At 41.2% G+C, this 21,540-nt stretch overlaps 1 protein-coding gene across 3 annotated transcripts in view; it reads left to right on the top strand.

Moving 5' to 3' along the window:
• The window catches only part of etv6 (ETS variant transcription factor 6), a 34,037-nt gene extending 22,986 nt beyond the window's left edge, over positions 1-11,051 (top strand). For all 3 annotated transcript variants that reach the window (XM_014995373.2, XM_014995372.2, XM_014995375.2), the window contains exons 4-8: positions 4,208-4,342; positions 7,376-7,984; positions 9,451-9,593; positions 10,327-10,427; positions 10,502-11,051. In XM_014995373.2, the coding sequence (XP_014850859.2) occupies positions 4,208-4,342; positions 7,376-7,984; positions 9,451-9,593; positions 10,327-10,427; positions 10,502-10,604 (1,091 nt within the window). In that variant the 3' untranslated portion in view covers positions 10,605-11,051. The remainder of the gene's footprint in view (positions 1-4,207; positions 4,343-7,375; positions 7,985-9,450; positions 9,594-10,326; positions 10,428-10,501) is intronic.
• The last annotated feature ends 10,489 nt before the right edge of the window (positions 11,052-21,540 follow it).

The following is a 21,540-nucleotide window of genomic DNA, read 5'->3' as shown; positions in this document are numbered from 1 at the left end:
TTGTAAAATGACACCCATTGCCCAGTGTAACAATGTTTCAAAAATTAAAATTCTGAGGTGTTTTTTTAAAAAAGCTATTTGAACTTCTTAAAAAGCAAAATTTTGATTTTTGCTGTTTTAGTACATTTAATATTACGGTGAAACCAACATAGGCAAAACTCTTGACAGACAAAGAAAACATATTCTACATTTTTGCTGTTTGGCTCTTGCAGTTACGCATGGAAAGCAATTCCTACACATGCTCAAAAACTCTCACTTTTGATAACTTTTATTCCCTCAGTCTTTAACTGCAAACTGACCAAATGGAGTTTGTTAAAGTTTGAGGTGTGTCTGATCTCTGGTAGCCGCCTGTTTAACAAATATACTTCTAGCTTTCTAACTGGTTTTAAAACAACTTTTCCTTAATACCAGTGAAGGGTGGGGCCCTTTCAGTTTCCATGTTGGTTTCTAAACACGTCTCGTAAAGTAAGAAAAAAGTTGGTGCCTTAGCACAGTCAGCTAACTGGCAGTGTGCTGAAATTATTCTACGCTTTGCACAAACAGAGTGACTTGAAAATAGGGACTTTGAAAACTGGGCCATAGATAGAAAGGAGTTGGGTTTTAGTGAACTTTTAACTCTTCCAGGCATATTTGAAAACCATTGAAAGTGATTGTGGGAAGGTATGTGGGACTTTGACTCGAGCTGTTGGCTGTAGTCATATCATCCTGCTTATAAGCATTGTCAACGGCTCCTAAAAATGTTTTCACCTTATATGATGTGTTTTTGAACATTGCTAGGTTTTATTGTCATGTTCAGCAAATCTTTAAAACTAAATAGGAGCAGACTTATTTCCTGGCCTGAAGGCCAGTGAAGTGACCAACCTGACAGCTCACCTCATTTCCATTTCAGCTGTGAGCAAACAAATCTCCCATCCTGTCAAGTAATCGATGAGGAGAAAAGTGGGAGGAAATGATTCATGATCTTCTCGGGTCATATTAGGTGTTTCGTTCACAAAGCCTGCCTCATAAGGTCAGATAACTAAAATGGAAGGGGATTTTTTTTTTTACATCAGAATTAGTTGTTTACAGCAAGTGGTTAGTGGTATCAGTCTAAATCTCACTTTAGGGAAGAGAGCAATTTTCTGGCTTGTGATGCGTCTATTTCCTCCTTTGTATGTTTATAGGCACAGAGTTCCCATCAGTCTCTGGGGTTTCATGCTTTGCTTTGTAGAAGCTCCTAGACGGCTGTTTCCTTGTCATGGAATGCATCTCTGAAAGACGGCATAACTTACATCATGGAGAGTGTGAGCCATAAACCAATCACTCAACAGATATCATGAAATTTTAAATATCCTGTTTATGTCTTCAAAAGGAAACTCTTATTTTGAGCACGTATTAGTTTTTTACAAGCAGACTATTTTAAATAAAGGAATCAGAGAAAAGAGCAGGAAGCAGGAATTTTCCCCACACTGCCAGAAAGTGAGAACTGAAAGGGTGTGTGTGTGTGTGTGTGTGTGTGTGTGTGTGGGTGTGTGTGTGTGTGTGTGTGTGTGTGTGTGTGTGTGTGTGTGTGTGTGCACTCGCACGCGCGTTTGTTTGTGTGTGTTCACCCTCGCTTCCTTTATGAGAATCATTTCCTTGTTATGTTAGGCGGTTCAGAGCGTGAGCCGGGTGACCGTGTGTTGGTGAGATCACACCATCCGGTCTGGTGGCTGCTTGTGTAAATGTTGAGGTTGGAAATCATTGAGTGACCTTCCTGCTCAGGCTTTGTTCCTGCCCTCAGATGCTGCTCTACAACCAGGAGAGTGCCAGGATCGTATGCACAATGGTCCTTTTATATGTTCATAGATTGTTAGTGACTTTCCCTCGACAGTCCAGTTGATGGTTTCTCCATTTAGTCAGTCATTTCCAATCTCTCTTATTGTCCATTTTCTGTTTATGCTTTTTTTTTTTTTTTTTTTGTCGTACTTCAATGTTTGAAATAATCTGATTTTGATAGCAAAATGAAAATCAATAAAAACGTCACTTTTCAATCAATGATGTCTTTTAATACATGCACAAGTCTGTCCAAACCAACATTGTCTTTTGGGAAGAAGTAGTAGACCCCACTGGAACTTAGTGGAACGTTAGCTACATCTGGTTCACTATCAGTCGAGCTTTTAGAAATGAAACATACATAAAGGAAAAGACGGTGGTGGCAATGTGATGGCGTGGTCTGTTCTGTGGGTTTAAGGCTACCACACACTCAGGTGTATGATGACTCTGCAGACACTGACCATGGATGGTTGAGATTTCATTGTCAAGCGTACAGATTGCCTACATTTCTCATAACAAAGTTCTTAATATTCAAAGCTCAGCAAGTTTGACAAGCTAGTTTGGCACCTAGCAAGAATATGCAACTAGCACTTGTGTGTTCTTGGGACTGGTTGTGCTGACTCTTAAGAGTCAGTTTGCCGACCGATACCGAGTACGCGGTCACAGAGACCCCCAGAAACCCGGACGTTTTTACTCTGCAGAGGTTCAACTCAAACCGGACGTCCACCAGACATGTCCATGCAAACGTCCAATTTATGACTGCGTTGGAGTGGAGAAGCAGGGCTAGACACCCAACTAGCTCATCAAACGTACTAGTCTCCATTGGGATTGAGGGACATTACAAAATTTGTCATGAGAATTGATGGAACCATGAATTCCCCTGCATAAAAGTTTTGTGACCTAGAACTTGGGTAAACTCGTTTTATGCAACAAAGAGATGATCTCAAGCACACCAGCAAGTCCACCACCCGACGCATTTAAAAACAAATGAAGGTTTTAGAGTCTGGAGTTAAATTCCACCCTGAACATTCCCTTCATGATCAAAAAGCCTCCACTGTGGATCAATTAAAACAATCCTGCAAACAGGAGCTGTCCAGATTTCCTCCATGGTGACAGGAAAGTCAGTTGTTGGAAATGTTTGAGGGCAGCCGGGAATACAGAGTCACAGAGGAACAGCATTCCAAATATTTCCTGGCCTTCCTGTTCTACAACATCAATCATCATTTATGTTAGAAGAGGTGAGAGCTCAAAAGGATAAAACAGAGAAACTTTCATCTACTCCATTGTCTTGCACTCTGTTGCAGCATCAGTGAACTGCAGACATGCGTCGACTTGTCCTTTTTTTTCAATAGCTTCTAGCATTGATGTGCTTTACAATCTTTGATGGGAAAAATGGCTAACTTAGAGTCTGTCCTTCACTCAGTAATACCGTCCACACCCACAACTGTTTTTCTTGGAGGTGTGTGGTGGCACTTACGATTGGAAATAGATCTGATTTTGAGTTTCAGACTGGCTAATCAAACTGGAAATTGAAGCTTACAAGCTAATTTCTCAGAGCATTTCCTGTTTTATTCATACAGCTCTTAACTTTAGATTTGCATTCAGATGAGAAAAAACATCCCTAAACAATTAACAGTCATTTGGAAGCAGACCACTGTTAGATTTTATTAAGTAGAATTGTGGTTTCAGGCAGCCAAAGCAACAAAGAGGCTCTTTAGATGAGTTTGTGGTACAAATTTGATTTGCCAATCAAGAGGTGGATGCAGATGTACAATTTTTAAAAAAAATCTTGATGTGACATTTTCACTGATGTTGCATTTTAAGAATGTACGGACAAATTGAAGATTTCTAAAAATGGAAGGTACAGCACAAAGTACCGTAGTCACTTTTATCAACCATGTTTTTCCTGATGATTCTAAAGGAGAACCACCAACAGACGAACAAACATAATTTGGTTCCAATTTAACGTTTGCTTGTGATTCATTAAAGTGATGCTGGAATATTGTGTATCCAAGAATAATACAAGAATGTAGTAACCTCTGATGAGGAGTCACTGACGTATACTGAGGCATTGATATTGCAGACGTTGGTTTAAATACAAACTGAATGCTATGAGCTGGTTGTAGTAGGTCCCAGTCTATGATGTCTTCACTCTCTGGGGTAGACTATCTAAGAAGTGTCTCTAGTAACAGAAGTATTGTTTGTTTGATGAGTCCTGTCCTGAATTGCTTAAGCCAGAGCAAGTTTGAGCAATAACGGCAGCATCGTTTGGGCTGGATCCTGGAAAGCACAGAGGAGAAGAAGAAGGGGAACCGGACACTGCGTCTGACGACACCGCTAATGTCCCACATCATGCAGGCGTCAGATGTCACTGGGAGACATATGGTAACCTATGACCTTTTGCTTTCTGCAGGGGATGTCCTGTATGAGCTGCTGCAGCACATACTGAAGCAACGGAAGTCCAGTGTGTTTTGCCCGTCTGCTTACTTTCCTGGGAACTCTTTCCATTCACTGCCTGAAAGCGCCGTGCAGCATCTGAAGCTCGAAGGTCAGTCCTCCCTACACTAGCTTCCTACTTCAGGACACACTTCAGGTTTCTTTAGCCTTTGTTTGGAGACTAATGATGACTACCAGTTAGAATTAGAGATGCACCAATCCAGTATTAATATCTGTATCGATCCCGACATTGAAAAAAAAAAAAAAAAAGATCTAGCTCGGATATTGGTGACAATGTACCACATCCATAAAGGCAGATCTATGCTTTGTGCTTTTTGTGACATCATGCTTTATTATTTATTTATAAATAAAAATAAATAAATTTGTTACAAAAGTACAAAACATGCTTTTGTAAAATGGCTTAAAATGCCACTATATTGCCTTTAAAGCACTATGTTGGGTAGGCTGCTTTAGTTATTCAGTTCTTACTTATAGTTTTATTTTGGGCTGAATTTATCGCAATTCAAACTGAGAACAAAGTTGCAGTGAATGCTTGATACGGCTTCTTTTTCCTGCCATTAATCTGAAGCCTCTAGCTGAGCTAATCTGATGCTAGCAGCCAACAACAAATGTAAGCATAATTAGCCACCTACTGGATTTTAGCTAGTTTTGGTCAGGTTCCTTTGAACCTTTTACACCTGCCTTTTGTATAATAAATAATGATGTGAAAAATAGACCTGAAGTCATTTTTGAAGCATTTTGTGATGTTTGTTGCTTTTTAGTAATTAATCCTTACTTTTAATTGTATGGCATATACACTAGCATTGCAGTCACAGGGCTACCCAGAGCTCATTTTCAGCTTATAACAGTGGCAGAGATTTCCAGCTAAATTATGCTTCTTCAAGGAAAAAGATCTCTGAAAGTCAGAAAATCATCTCCTGATCTCGTATTTACTGCCTTACAAACTGATTAAGATTAACCAAAGTGATTAAGAGTTCTAGGGCTGAAACGATTCCTCGAATGATTCGAGTACCTCGATTACTAAAATTCCTCGAGGAAAATTTACCTGCCTCGAAGCTTCGTTAATTTATGTTTTATTAGTTAGCGCACCGTGTTCCGGCCGGGACTTCATTTGCGTTGCGCGGAGCTCTCACTTCCGCCTCTGAGTTGTTGACAAAAGCTAAGTCTCAGCGGCATAAAGTCCAATCTTCAAGATTGGCCGTGGGGATTTTATTGATTGATGATAATGCCCGACTTTTTATCGTTTTTGGGGAACCAATAAGCATCCTTAAAATGACTGGGGGAATGCCTGGAGTACGGCAGCATTTCTCCTCCGGGGCTGCTGGTTGAAAGCGAACGGCGGGAAGAGCGCTGAGGTGAGCGGATAGACTGAACAGGGCGGGCGGCTGAGTAGCTGATGCTTACCGTGTAAATGTAGCTTTACCGACGAACCGCACAATAAATTTCATATCCCGGTCTGAAGAAACGGGTGGCGGAGCGCATCGTACATGGCTGGTAGATGAGTTTCTGAGTGTGACCAGTGAAGGTGTCGTAAATATCCCGTATTGCTTCCCCCCGTGTTCGTCCCCCGGTCTAACGGTTCGTCAGTCCGCTGGTCTATTTCCTCCCCTCCACCCCATCTTACGTTCGTTCATTCGCCCTCTCCTCCCACTCCAGGCGGCATTTCCCATATTTTCAAACCCAAAGCGTGACAGGTTAGGTGGCAAGGTGAGTTTAATTAATCTATTAAACTCACTGAAGATGAATACATAAACTAAAAGCTGGATTGTAGACATTTTTTATAAGCATATTTGTGAGCCTGCCTCTTTGTTATTAAATTCAATATAATTTCAGATTTTTCTATAACTTTTCTTCTGGTTAACTTAGAAAGTGAGCTATTATTGTTACAGGTTAGTTTTCTAAACTACAAAAAAGCAACTGTTAGGGATGCTCACATATGAAAAATTGGACTGACATTGATATCTGATAGTAACACCGGTATTATGCCAGATTTACCAATATTTCATTTTATTATTTTTTTTATCCGATTACTCGATTAATCGTAAGAATAATCGATAGATTACTCGATTACTAAAATATTCGTTTACAACAGCCCTAAAGAGTTCTAGTAAACATTTAAACTATGCAAAGTCCTCCAAAATATGTAAGCAAAAGCGTCAGCTTAATAAAAGTGTAAGGCAGCGATGGAAGTACCATTAGACTACTTTGTTGGTTCTATTCGAGGAAGTGCCGACCAAGTTGGTGAAATACCTGAAACTGCTTCCTGGGTCGGGTGGAAGAAAATGTGACTCGGCAGCAATCAGATAGGACTGAGCCGTAACTCTGGTGTTGACAGTAAAACCTGCTCCACCAGGAAGTGCTGATGTAGTTAAACAATAAAGAGTTCATGCAAAGTGACTCATTCACTGTGGTGAGTTCCTGCTTTGTTGTCGGTGCCCCTCTTAGCTATTTTCCTATACCACTGATCACTCACGTGCAGGTACCTGGAACCTGCAAACCTTCCTAAAGTTTCAGAGAAATCTAGAGTGTCAACATTGTTTCCACACTGAATTAGTTTACTCTCAATGGTTATTTAAGCTCTGTTCAGTACTTTTACATTTAGGAGTTATAGAATCTGTCCAGTTCTCAAAAACATTTGCAGATTTAAGTCGTTGCTGCATTTATTCCACGTTTCCTGTCTCATTTGCTTCCTTTCCTTCCCTCATTCAGTGATACCTTTGTTAATTCCTTCCATCCTTCCTCAGCACCCTCTTGTCTTCAGATCTTCTCCCTGAAACATTCGGCTCAGTCTCAGAGTGACACTAGTGACATCTAGTGGAATATTTGTGCATGTGCGACATCTTCAGTAATGAAACCGTTTAACTTCCCAGCAGTTACAGGAAATGTCCACAACCAGGAACACGCCTGCATTATAAAAATCAATATTTGTTTCTCCTCCTTTTCCTTTTCAGGTGTTTTATTTTCTGAGAATATCCATCTAGTAAAGATCAAACATTTGCTTGAAGTTGTACATTTGAATGTAAAAGCTGTGGTTAGTTGTAGGAGCGTTGCACTGCTGCCGCTGCTGGTTTGAAGCCGTTACATAAATATAAATAGCTAAAATCCAATATGTCTGCCTCCTCAGAGACGGTACGGCGGGCGCCACGCGGTACAGAACCCCTCCCCCAGAACCCGCCCACCATCGAGCTGAGGCACCGCCGCTCACGCTCACGCTCCCCCCTCAACCCGGCCCTGAGGCGGTCGCCCCAGGAGCCCAACCGGCCCCGCTCGGCCAGCGAGGACCCCCTGCAGAGCTTCTCCCAGCTGCCTGACAGCAACCACCACCTGGCCGAGGAGATGTACCCGCTGTCCGTGTCTCCGGCGGCCCCCAACGGGCCCTGCGCCGCGCCCAGGGAGGCCCCCAGCCCAGGGCTCCAGGAGGCGGGGCCGCCCCGCGTCATCCAGCTCATGCCCAGCACCATCCTGAACCCTCTGCTGCTCAGCCCCGGCAGAGGCGGGGGGGCCGGCCTGGACTTCAGGCACAGCCGTGCCGGGCCCCCCTCCCAGGTGGTGATGGAGAACGGGCGTGAGAGCAAGGTGCATGCGCACCACCACCACCACCACCAGCAGCAGCAGCAGCAGTTGGCCCAGCAGCAGCTGTTGCAGCAACAGGAGGAGGCGCTCTACAGGAACCACGTCATCATGCCCGTGTCTCCTCCAGAGGAGCAGCAGATGCCCATTGGCCGGATAGCAGGTCATTACATCACTTCCCGTCCTTCATCTCAAAACACCAGCTGCCTTTCCACTGACCACAACACAGCTTACTGGAATATCACTAATAAATTCACTTAAATCTGCAACATGTAACTTTTATAAAGAATGTTTTTTACATGTTTGTTAAAATTATCGCCATGCTGTGACATTATGAGACAAATAAAATGTGAAAAGATTGATCTCCACGAGCTGCCATTGCTGTCTGATGAAATGCACCAAAAATAACTAATCAGAGCCAGTAGGAGGGTCTTAGAGCTGTCAATCATTCTTGTGTACATGCTGCAGAGAAACAACTTAATAGCATTCACAATATATTCTGTTAGCTGCAGTGTAGTGGAGAGCATTGTGGTGGGGGGAGAGTATGAGCAGCAAAACAAGCTTGTGATTGACAGTGCTAAGGCCCGCCTCCTGGCTCTGATTGGTTGTTTGTGGTTAGCACTGGGAGGAGGCAGAGGAGCTTGATTTTTTTTTTAAAGTAATTATTTCATAATTCATGACAATTGCAGTTTCAATACATATGTAAAAAGTTAAATACAGCAGCTTTAATGAAATAGTGACAATTTCAAAAAACAGGTTTTTCAGTGTTTGTGTGCTCGGATGAGGTGGTTTTTCAGTTGTATCACATTGGTGTGTTTATCAAAGCTACAATGGAAACACTTTTTTCAAGAGTCACACTGGTTTGTATACACACAGTGTAGGGCTGGACAATAAACCAATAACAATATATATCACAATAGACATGATCAAAATCAATAGATAATATATCCAATAGAATACTCAATAACTTAGCTGAACTCCAATCCAAAAGGACTCAGCATTCTGGGAGATGTAGGCAGAGGAAAGGTGTTAGCCGCTGAGCCTGTCATGGTGAGCTAAGCTAGGAGCGTGGCATCATAACCAGCATGGAGTGAAAACTGTGGCTAAAACAGAAAACGTTATGCCACCACTGTGGCAGTATTTCAAATATTTACAACAAAAACCTGATCAATAACCATCTATAGACCGATATGAAACCTTTATTTCATGATTATAACCCAGCTCTAATGTCACAGCATCACAGTTAATAAAAAGTTGTGTTTGTCATTTGAACATGTTGAATCGATCGCTCTTAGGTAAAATGGCAATTTCCCTAAAACGCCGCATACGTAGACACTGAGTGTCGCTCCAACGCCTCAATGATGGCTCAGTGTTGAGAGCTAGCGCCATGGCTAAAATATATATGTTTACATTCATCACTGCCATGATTATTAATGATTTATCACATGAACAAACATATTCACGTGGGATTTAACTATAATTTTGTATTTAACAGAAACACCACAATTGCTACATCGTGTTTTTCGACGTTAGTGGAATATCTGGTGATAGAAACCCAGCTAGTGTTGGGAGTGTTTTTTTGGAAACGGCGTGAACTGAGCCAGAGCGCCCCCTGTGTGTTGTCCCCAGATTGCAGGCTGCTGTGGGACTACGTGTACCAGCTCCTGTCAGACAGCAGGTACGAGAACTACATCCGCTGGGAGGACCCCGACAGTAAAGTCTTCCGCATCATGGACCCCAACGGTCTGGCCAGGCTCTGGGGGAACCACAAGGTAAAAGCACCACTTCCTGTTCCTTCATGGACGCCAACCCCAAACAAACATCACACCGTTATGGCGACCGGCCTCATGAAATGGGTTTTTCTGCTGTGTAATCTCACAAAGAAATATGGAGAAAAATGGAGACAAATCCGACTTTTAATTGAAGTCGATTTGTTCAGAAACTTTAAAATCTGTAAACATATCCATCTCTCAGTATGATTTGTAAACATGGGGTTTTGGTCCCCCTCTTAATGAGAAGTTTCAGACGCTCCAGTGAGATGAAAGGAGAGTTTACTGTAAGCGGGATCCTCTGGAATGTACTTCTATCATTGTTCAGGGGCCAGAAGAGAGAAATGCTGGAGCTTCCAGATGTTTTTCTGTTTTACTAAATAAATATTGCTTTCTCTTGGAAACAAAAATAACTTTTAGTGGCTTTTTCTTTGTTTATTTTGTTTTAGTGTCCTCCTGTCTGTCATTTCCTTCATATAACCTTCCTTTCTTTGTGCTTTTCTTTCCTTTCCTTCTTCCTTTTGTCCATATGTCCTTCTTTTGTGTTAATTAATGTTGTCTTCATTTCCTTCCTTCATTCCTTTTAGACATCCCTTCCCTCCTTTCTCTGATTTTTGGAGCTTTATGTTTACAGCATTTCCTCTTTAGAAAGTACCTGCCTTGAATCTAATGTTTTTTTTTGTTTTTTGTAAAAAGATTTTTGACCTCTGACCCTGTTGTTGTTGACCCCCAACAGAACAGAACCAACATGACGTACGAGAAGATGTCGCGAGCACTGAGACACTACTACAAGCTGAACATCATCAGGAAAGAGCCCGGACAAAGACTCCTGTTCAGGTAACACTCCCCCCTACACCCCACACCCTCTTCTCTGAGCTCTAGATAACCCCTCTCCCCCTTCTGCCCCTCAGGTTCATGAAGACCCCCGATGAGATCATGAACGGCCAGACGGAGCGGCTGGAGCACCTGGACTCGGACACAGATGAACAAATCTACATCAAAGAGGAATGCTGAACGGCTCCGGGGTGGGGTGAGGGGGGATGGAGGTTAGGGGTTTATGGGGGAGGGGGGATTCCATGGACTACTTTACTACAGCCTCAGCCACAAATGCCTTTCAGAAGCAGCTTAATAAACGCCAGGAGTTTGGCTCCCATCGGTCCCAGAGGGAGAGGAAGTGAGATTTGAAATGCCTCAGGATGAGCTTGTGACTTCCTGTTGGAAGGAGCGTTGTGATTGGTCGGAGGGACGCTGCTGAGAGGACTCTTTATGTTTCTGTGCTGCAAAAAGCCAATCACTTGTGCTTCTATGATTCTTTGTTTTGGTTTGTCTCTCCACATGCATTAGATCTTGGAAATTTGCTACTTGTAAAAAGAAAAGTGTGTGTGTGTGTGTGTGTGTGTGTGTGTGTGTGTAAGACAGGACTGTTTTCATTATGGAATAAACGTTTTTGATCAAACTGAACGTGGAGACTGGAGATGTCATTGCAGGTGCCTTAAAGATCCTCATGGTGGCAGTAGAGGTCAACCTTTGCTATGTGGGGATCAGGTGCAGGTCTGTTCGTGGCGCGTGCCTTTTGAATTAAAGTCTCATTTACGGTTCAGGCACAAAGCCACGCCCACTTTCAGGGGAAACCGGAAGCTACGTTTTTAAAGAGCCGGAAATTTGGGCCCTTTCAGTTCAATACGAGGCTAAAATAACATAAGTATACAATTGATAATGTTATTTTCTTCTATATTATTTTATCATACGGTAAATATACAATAAATTTTTATAGGCAGTAAAATCGTTTTAATAGTTTTTATTGAAGTTTTAGAAAGTTGAATATCAGACGAGGTAAACAATTATTAACTATGTTAATTTTCTGATAGCAAGGTGTTGTATATGAACATATAACAACTTCACTGAATTTCTAGATCAAACTATTCCAAATCTATTTTATATATGTTTGAAACTATATGACTCTGGCTTATAAACTACATAAAGTTGAAAAGGAACTTAAATGTAACACATCCAGCACCACATAAAACACCTTGAATAATGAAATAGATAAAGTTAGAGAGAAGATGACCCTGGGGTTGTTTGTGTAAAATGACATAATTCCAAAGTTTTTCTATGTGAAACTTTAATGACGTCACTTTATTGCCTGACTCAGGGGTGTCAAAAGGCCTGGGAGCTTTTTGTGGCTCTCCGACTGATTTTTTGTTTTGTGTTTTGTTTGTGTCCCACAATTTTGGCCTTTGTGGTAATCATAAAGTCATGCACAATTGTGACTTTATTCTCGTAAATGTATTTTTTTTAAATTATTATTATTTTTTCTAAAATAATAAGTCGTTTCAGGCCTTAATACTCCGTCTAATACTAATAAAATATTTTGGGGCTGGGGATTATTTTTATGGTTTTAGGGACAGTTTTCTTTTGGCTGATAGGTGGCGCTGACCGCATAAAGCTGATTCTTAATAATCATCTATCATTTTCCCCCAATTGACAAACCTAAATGCATCACTCATTATTTATGCCTAGCGTCACTTGCCTGGCTATAATCATGATCTTCGTCTCAGTCAGTGCTAATTAGGTCCTGGGCTCGCGCTGCAGACCGTCTCAGTAATCTGATTACTGCAGCGGCGGTGCGCTCCGGGGTCTCCATAAAAGTTGGAGCGCGCAGAGCCGAGCTGTCAGACCGCGAAGAGCCGCTGCAGAGCATCCACCTCCGCCGGGGCTGAGCCCGAACACCCGGACACGTCACGATTTCTGATTGATTCATTTGATCTATTTTAATATTGATTATTTCAGAAAGCTGCTGGGTGTTGAACACGCACCGCCGTCCAAAGGCGCGCCGACAGGACGCAGAAAGGCTTCTCTCCTGCGTGGACTTACCGGGGCTGGGACACGAGCAGCGCGGGGCGGGACTGCCATGGATCAGATGCTCTTCTGTTAGAAAGCTCCGGTTCTCAGTTTGATTTCACCTGGAGGTGTTTTAAAATAATAGAAAAAGACAAGTCACCCTTTTCCTCCTCCTTCCTTTTTTTCCGCCCGTTCTGGATGCAAATGTCTCCACATCGCAGACGCGCAGCTGGATTGTAGCGGCGGCCCCACCGATGCTTTAAACGGGCGTTAAGGTGCGGGACGGGAGTGGGACACAAACAGGTAAGATTTCGGATCGAGCCGCACCGACTCATCCGTTTCTGTGAATGTGTCGAGTTATTTTTCTTCGTTTCCTTGGAGATCTGAGGGAAGGTTCGCTTTGCGCGCGGCGAGAACGCACACCCGGAGGCATGAACACCAACAAACACCCGGCAAAATTCAGAGATGCTAGAGGACGCAATACATTCTGATGTGAGTTTTAGCTGGACAGAAACACTGGATAGTTCCATGTTGTCTTTGGCTTCCCTGACTGCAGTTTCCACAAGTTTGCTGCTGTAATCCACTGGACCAACCGCGGCTGCTCTCATGAGAGCCGCCTGCCTGTTTATCCAGCCAGTGATTGAGAAATCAGGCTGGTTCTCAGAGTGAACAGAGGCTGACACACTCCTCCAACTCCAGTCTGGAAGGAGCGGTGTGTGTTACTTCAGATATGATGGGAGGGATGCTGGCAGAGGCAAGTCTAGGAAGTTTGGAACCGTCTTGATTGATGACGTCAAAAACAAATTTGTGATGCTCCTCTTAGATATTAAGCTCCATCTTAAGACATTTGTAAGTCAATAAAAGCAAAAAAATTTGCAGCAATTCAGATTTAGCAACAGAAAATTCTAAGTAAGTTTAGTGGAAGGAAAAAGTGTGGCAGAAAACGACTGTGGAGTAAAATCCACTGAAGACGTTGGGGGGATTCAAAAGGAGTGGACTGCAGCTGGAGTAAAATTAATTCAGGAAGATTCTTCAACATAGATACATTTTTTCATTGGATCACAACAATGAATCTATTAAAAATCAATTTTATTGTTCTTATGTAATATTTAAATTTCCTGATGAACTGACACACAAGTATTTGTAAAAATCTATGCTGCACATTTCATGCTTTGACCTGAATAATTGGAATTAAAATGAACTTTTCAGTGATTCTGTACAGATGCACCAGCACTGGCTCCTTTTAAAGGCACACTGCACTGATAAATTGTACTTCAAGAATAATATTAACTAAAAGCTAATTAAGGCTTTTTGTGATAGATGAATAAAAAATTGTTTTTTTTTCACCATGTCATGATAATAGATTGTTAAGATCTACTGACAAAATGGCATAAATCCTTTCCCTACTGGCTGTCAGGGTTAATAAATCCAGCAAAAGTTCATATTCATTGATTTAAAACATAACTTCCAGTTGGAAGCATCTTTTCTTCTACCTTGAATTCCTATTCTTTAAAATTATTATGTAGATAGGATTTAAGTACTAAGACCAGGCTAAGAAAAAAAATCATTGTGAGAAAAAAGTCATAATAAAATGGGAATGAAGTTATAACATTACCAGAATAAACATAAAAATAAGGTAATATTTTAACAATATTACCTTATAATAATATAATAATTATAATAATAATATTTTTAGACAATGAGTGTTACAAACAAAATTAAAACAAAGTGAGGAATGTGGATCGTCTTGTGAAGTTCAACTTTGGTATCATTCTACAAATAAGGTAAAACTTCCTCTTAACACATCAGCGTCAAATTATTGTGAGTAGCAGGACTTTGTTCAAATGACTGAGTCTGTTTAGGAGGAAGAATCTAGTTGGTCTCCAAACCATCGAAGCTTTTTTCTTGTTAAACAACTTTTTTTTCCCTCAGAGTTTTACGTCTTTCTTCTGGGAGCATTGCACCTTTATTCTGGTAATATCATGACTTTATTCTCATAACAACAACAACAAAAAAAAAAAAAACAATAAACAAAAAAACTCAGTCAGGCCCTAAATACTTGGTCGTAGTTCAGCCGGTAAGGTGGGTATAAAACATTTGCAGGGGTGCCTACAGGCTGCCCTCTGGGGGGCGCCACTGGAGTCTCATTGGGTTTACAGGACAGTTATCAGCCTGCAACCTCCTGCACTGACAGGCTGCATGGTTTCCTGTTGGTTGGTCTCGATCCAGGTGTTTTCTCACAGTCTGGTTTAAGAAGAATCCAGACCCTCAGAACTATAAAGGTCTAATAAAAGTTTATTCCAGTTCTGTTATGCAGGCTGAACACGGGACGGGCTTCAAAGACAAGAAACGACAGGAATATAAAGGAAAAAAAAGGAAACATTTTTGAGGTTTACAACATGTTTCTGTTGGTATACAGAGTGCAGAGATGTACATATATTAAAATTCACTGTATGGATTACTTTGTTTGGAAAGACATGAAGGAAATGTAAAAACATAACTATCAATACATGTATCTATAATAATATGCACACGTGCATTAAACACCTTCAGCGGCTCTATATGCTTTGAGATTTTCCTCAGCTAACAGTTATTTCCATTTATTAAACGTTTAGACCATTAATCGTAGTCAATACACAGAGTGAGTAAATATTTTTCTCAGTTATCACCCAGTTCCCATTTTCCCCTTCTTGGTTCCAGAGGCTGACAGACAATATGAAGCAGCACAGACTGGATTAGGTTTAAATTGTTCAATTAAACGCTGCAGAAACCATCCACAAAAAGATGCACAGACCGAATTAATACAACAGGCTGCCACACACTTAATACTTGAGAGCACAACTGGAAGCTGCTTGACTAAAATCTTAAGTCAAAGTTATCTTAAAAAGCATCTGAGGTCAGAAAAAAAGATGGAGGGAAATGAATCCATCAAATATCTGAACGACGTGGTAGAATTTGGCTTTTAAGAAGCGACGTGTGAAATAAATGTTTACAAAACCAATTAAAGCGCCAATTACTGTTCACAGCTTGTTTCATGCACTAACTCAACTTCCCTGCTGACTGCAATTACCAACAAGCCTCGTATTAAATATGAAAAAGGAGCAGCCTAAGTGCACGGCTTGCTCTGTTAAAGAGAAAGCAGCCCGAAGCCTCCAGACGAGGCACGTCTCACCAAACCATCACCTGGAGGTAAATACCACAAGTCCAGGCGAGTTAGAGGTTATTAATGTCTAACAGTTCTTACTGCTGCAAAAATACCCAAAATATGTATTATTACAGGTATATTCTTTTAAGAAATACATGATTAACACTGGCTAGATTTAGTTCACTATTATGATGTTCTGTCAGCCAGCTGGCTTGCAGTGTGTAGCCAGAGAAAAATCCCGTCACACTGGCGTTTTAGTCAAAAGACATTCACCATGGGAACAGTATGATGAGAAACTGTGACAATGTACTTTATGGAAACCCTGGTAACAAAAAGCTCATGTCTGAACACTAACAATTACAATTACAATTAAAAATGTATAACATGATCTAACTATTTTCACTTAAATCAGAAAAGCACACATTTTTTCCAAAAATGGCTCTGAGTGTTACATTGGTAATAATACAATGGATGAACAACATTCAGCAGTTGCTCTGTTCTGTATACAGAGAAATTCCAGTCAGTAACCGTTTTCCCATCAGTGTTTTTTACCCCCCACATTTTAAAGTATCCTATTACATGGTAGAAATCTCAAAATTTAAAATAACGTCCTCAATTTTACAAAAATGTTTTTTGCTCGTTTGAAGTGGTTTTTGGCTTTTCCAAAAGAGTTAGATGTGAGATGGAAACACGTTTGCTGAATAAGTTCTAACGTAGCGAATGCGCCCTGGTGGGCCAGAGCCTTACCAGAGCCACGAAGCACAAAAAGATTTGTAAGCTCAAACCACCAATTCAGAGGAGAACTGTCTCCAGTTTTCTGAGTTGTGGTTCATGCTAGTTTGTGGCTTGTACTTCCTGTTTGTTATCGCCATACGTAACATCAGCATCTTAGCATCTTTGTGTAGCCTGCTTGATTCGCTCCAAACGTCTAATTCACATTTTCCTTTTTTGTAAGATTTTAGTTCACTCAAAATTTGGATGACAACTGAACAGGAACATAGCTTAGCGTGGTACTTTATTTTTGTATATTTTTTGTCTTTTTAGACAAAATTTTGAAACCGTAACACAGGGGTCCCCAAACTACGGCCCGCGGGCCGGATCCGGCCCGCCACGTCATTTGGTCCGGCCCCCTGAACAATGCCGGATCCGGCCCGCCTGCTCATACCAGAGAGCATTCAGTGTTTTTTTTCATATATTGTATTTTCCGGTTTATATGTGGATTTTTCTTCAACCACCAGGGGGGGGCTTTTGAGCAAATGTGAAACTTACTTTCCCTCAATGGAATATAGACTCGTCAGTCCCAGTCACCGTTTCACTCACGGTTTTTTCCATTTGCATTCTGGGTAAAAATCTAACTAAAAGCGCGAATGTGTCGTCGTCGTCGTCCCTCCCCCCCACGCGCGACAGTTTCAAATACAGAACAAACCCCCCCCCGCCCCCTCCCCGTCGACAATATTTTTCTACGTTTTTTTCCTGCAAAAACTAAGACCGGACCCCGACCACAGAAAGGAACAGCTATGTGGCCCTCGCAGGAAAAAGTTTGGGGACCCCTGCCGTAACAGTTTAAAACCTTGGCATACCTTGACAGTTCCGCTTACTTTAAACTTGAGTATGACTGAACGTTGGCTTCTTAGAAAATTCCCATCGAGAGTTTCCTGGTAGCAACTTTAATTCTTTTCAATTACTTTCCCATAAAGTCAAGTTTTATCTAATCTAATCTAGTGTTACTTCCTGTTGTTTTATCTTAAGACTTGAGCCACTGAATGAGTATATCATCGTGACATCTAGATCTTTTTTCTTCAGCTTTACTTGTATTGGGGCAGATGTACCTGATGCCACATCTTTAGCTGTATGAACTGGTTGTTAGCCCAGACCAGGGCCAGTGGCCGCTTCCATCAGCAGATCGCTGGCAGCTGCTGTGAATGAGTGGGGTTTGGGGCTTCTGGCTGAGATCAGACGGACCCCTCCTAACCTCTCAGGATGGGTAAAGTGGTGCCGTCCGTCTGGCCAGCTCTGTGCGGATCAGCCAATGTCACTGGACCGGTTCCGTGACCTCCTCTTGGTGCTGCCTCCTCTTCATTGATCCAAAGCTATGACACGGAGGCTTCACGGTCTGCTGCCCCACGCCGGCTACGACGACTTGGCGCTGCCAGCGAACAGCTGTGACACGAGCAGCAGGGAGCCTCAGAATTTAATTATTATTATCTTTCTTTGATTTCTGGATCTTAAGAAACTTTGCAAAAAAAAATCAAAAATTCCTTCACATACAAAAACACTCGTCTGGTCGGAGATAGAAGAAGTAATGTATCTGTTCCATGTGAAAGCAGCTTTGTTGATCACTCAGGATGAGCCTTTTGTTTAAGAGTCTCCAATGAAGCCGAGGGTTTCATGTTTAGCATGCAGTGTGCTTGTTCATTCCCTCTTGATGGGTGAGGCGGTGCCACCGCCTTCTGAAAACCACTTGATTGGCACCTCTCTGTGGAGGTGTTTGATTGAAGTTTTTTTTTAGCTCCCTGTTCCTCGTTTGTCTCGCTCTCTTCCCTCTGTTCTAATTTTAAGACAAATACTAGAGTGACTGAGCAAACAGGAGCTTTATAGAAAGAGCTGGTAGACAACAAAACTTTTAAAAATATCCAGATTTTTACCTTATCATCGTCTTTTGCTGATGGCTTTTCTTTCAGTTTTTGTGTGTTTTAAGTGTCACGGTGCTCCTGTCTAGCTAGCACATTTGGTGCTAAATGCAGTAGTTCTATAGTATGTGATGATGATGAAAATCAATACATGTGTATGAATATATTTCATTCGTTTCATTGAGACATGTAATGTCTTCTTCCATAAATAGAGTACAGATTTATTCACACACACAGATGTTCTCACTTAGTTAAGGTCCATCGCTGCTGGAATTTTCTTTCATTAAGAATTTTTCAATGAAATTTGTGAAGGTAGCTCTGCATCTTGTACTCGAAAAAGATCTACCAGTGGAATATAATATTGTTTCAGTTGGAGAGCTTAGTTAAGGGTTAGCAACCCGACATTCTGAACGGCTTGTCTACGTTTGTTTCTCTTTATAAAAATCCTTTAATGGCTGCACAGATTTTGCACAGGTCTGCAGAGATCAAAGGAGAAATATTAATTTCTTCTTCATCTTTCTTGAAGCAGAGCAAGATAAAAGTAAAATCCTGCCTTGATCATATTTTTGTAGCACCGAGAAGCAAAACAAGCAGCCGGTTTGTCAGAGTCTGTTCATGTAGTCAAGATTTTCCCTCTTAAACGCTCTGAAAAAACGACTTTACAGTCATTGCTCCTCAAATTCCCAAATACAGTTACAAATATGAACATTTTTCACTTTTTATGTGTTTGTAATATGGGAATAAAACTGAAAAAAAAAATATTTTAGAGTCAAATAAACCATCCATATGTTACAATCCTAAGAACATTACACACACACACACACGCACACACACACACACACACACACACACACACACACACACACACACCCACACACAGTGTGAAGAAGTTACAAATGAAGATAATGAAAAATGCTTCAGATTTAGAAGCATCTCAGTTGCCTTTCTTTGTTGATTTGCTGTATTGGGAGGAATGATGAGAAGTTTATTGCTATTTCTGGAAAAAAAAAACAACTGCTCTTCTTTTTTCCTCAATGGAGTTAAAATACCCCTCAGTTGTATTGTAATATGGATTTTTATAGACGTTGTTAAGAACCATCCCTGGCAAGATAAAACTTTTATTTCAAGTCTAAACTTCGAAGCAGGATTTTCTCTCCAACTTGCCTCGACAGTTTTCTTCTCTTTTTCCTTCATTTATTCCCACAGCCCAGTTCACTTCTTATCAGCGGAGCAAGTTTTATAATTGTCGGTGCATCACTACTGAGCCACTTCAACACCGTAAAAAGCCTCAGAAATGAGAGCCTGTCATGTCTTTCCCATTTTGAAAAGTGGTTCAGGAAAACGGGACGATGACTCATCATTTTTATTCCCCAGTCAACCACATTCTGATCAGCTTAGAATGCAAAAGTATCAATAAATAAAACAATCAGTTGTGTTTATTTCATTTTAAAGGGGTTTTTAGAGGTACTATGTAAAATTTTGAGAAAAAAAATCATTGAATTAATATGGATTGGATTTTATTCAAATAATTGTGGTAGAAAAACAACATTAACGTTTTACAAACATCTTTACCATGTGGGGCATTTATGATGGAGCGTCCAGATTAAAGCCGGATGAAAATTAAAGGTAATGTTTTCACACAACCAAAGTTTAATACAATTAGAAGTAATAACTGCTAACACAGGATGCTTCAATGGCTACTTATAATAAAAATAAAATTTCCAGAAATAGATTAAACTACACTGATATCAAATTGGATTAGTTGGCATGAAATTAAGCATGTTACTTTTGTTCTCAGTGCTGGACAAAATATGAAAGAGTTAAGCAGACATGAATAGGGCAAAATTCATGGCCATAGTCATGTTAGTTCTCAGAACTGTCCTCCAGTTAAACATGATTCTGTTTCATAGGATGAGGAAAGAGATGGAAGGACAGAGAAACGGAAGAGGAAGAGAAAAAGACAAGCTACGAATAACTAAGATCCACTCGTCTGTATCCAGGTTTTCTTCCCTCATGTAAGAGTTTTATCTCTTCGGTAGCGACTTGGTGTTGATCTCTCTGTGGCCCACTAACTTCTAAACATGTGCCCGTCACGCAGGATAACTCCAACCGCCTGGAGCCTCCAAACAAACCCACAGTCACAGAAACATCTTCTTCTCACTCTTTTCCTTCCCTCGTCTCTCCCTCCGATCGCCTGCCCTCCATTTCATTTTGATGGCTGGTGCTGCGGTGTGTGCAGAGCTGTGGGGCTCCAGTACTTTCATGATGTGAGCCAAAACTCATCTGGGACGCAATATCCTGTTTACCAGCTCTCAGCAGTCCGAGAACCACAGAAAAAAAAAAAAAAAAAAAAAACTGAGCTGACTCAGAAGTTCAGAACTCATTATAGCTTTCTCAGGTCGCAGTCAAGGTCGAACGTTTCTCCTCCTCTATCACGTTGTCTTTGGAAAACAGGCTACTATCAAAACAAAAACAATGACTGAGACAGACGGGGTCTCACATGCAACCCCTGCAGCCACACCGATACGTAAAATAAAATAATTGATGTTGATTTTATACTGAAAATGTTTGACAAAAAAAAATTTCAGCCCTTAAAATGTATTGTTACCTCTAAAACTTTAATCATATTTAAAAGTGTTTCAGAGGTACATTAGCCCTCAAACATACACACTGTAGCATCTGAGAACATTTTAAGAATAACTAAGCCCCAAATAATTTTTGCTTGCTGAAAAATGTTTAAATAGATTATTTAGGGTTCCATCTTTATGTTTCTGTGCTAATTTCAACATTTTGGTGTTAATTTGCTTAGTTCTGCAATAGCTGGGCAGAAGAGATTGAGCAGCTAAAGCTTTCTAACACAGCTGGTATTGCAGAATGTTGCACAGATCACCTTGTTGGGGCACAGAGGTTCCGGGTGTTTAGTGGTGTATTTTCAGATATGGGAATGTTTCCAGGACGCCTAACTGCTAGACCCAGGGGAGGCAGTCATGGATCTGTATGAAGGCCAAGCAGCCAGTCAGCACCGCAGTGTTCATAGAGGTATAGTGGCTGCTTTTCCCTCAGTGAAGCCTGCACACTTATGAGTGCACCATCATAAGTCTGCCCACGAAATCCAGACCTGGGCAGATTGAGCCTCAACAACCCACCTGATGCCACCGTAGTGCCATGGCCTGTTGAGTCAGGTACCCCTTGGTCTACTTTGCACTGACGTCTGGGTTCAGCACCAGAAATGTCCAGTGTTCCATCAAAAATGACTGAAAACTGGACAATAGAATCTGACCTTGATTTTACTTGCAATTTCTTGAATCATTGTATTGGCCATGTTCTTCAGAAT

The sequence above is a fragment of the Poecilia mexicana genome, unplaced genomic scaffold, assembly GCF_051168715.1.
Source record: "Poecilia mexicana isolate PSO_F unplaced genomic scaffold, ASM5116871v1 scaffold_23, whole genome shotgun sequence".
Taxonomy (NCBI): domain Eukaryota; kingdom Metazoa; phylum Chordata; class Actinopteri; order Cyprinodontiformes; family Poeciliidae; genus Poecilia; species Poecilia mexicana.
Note: the sequence above shows the minus strand (reverse complement) of the source record. Positions and strands in the feature narration are given on the sequence as shown.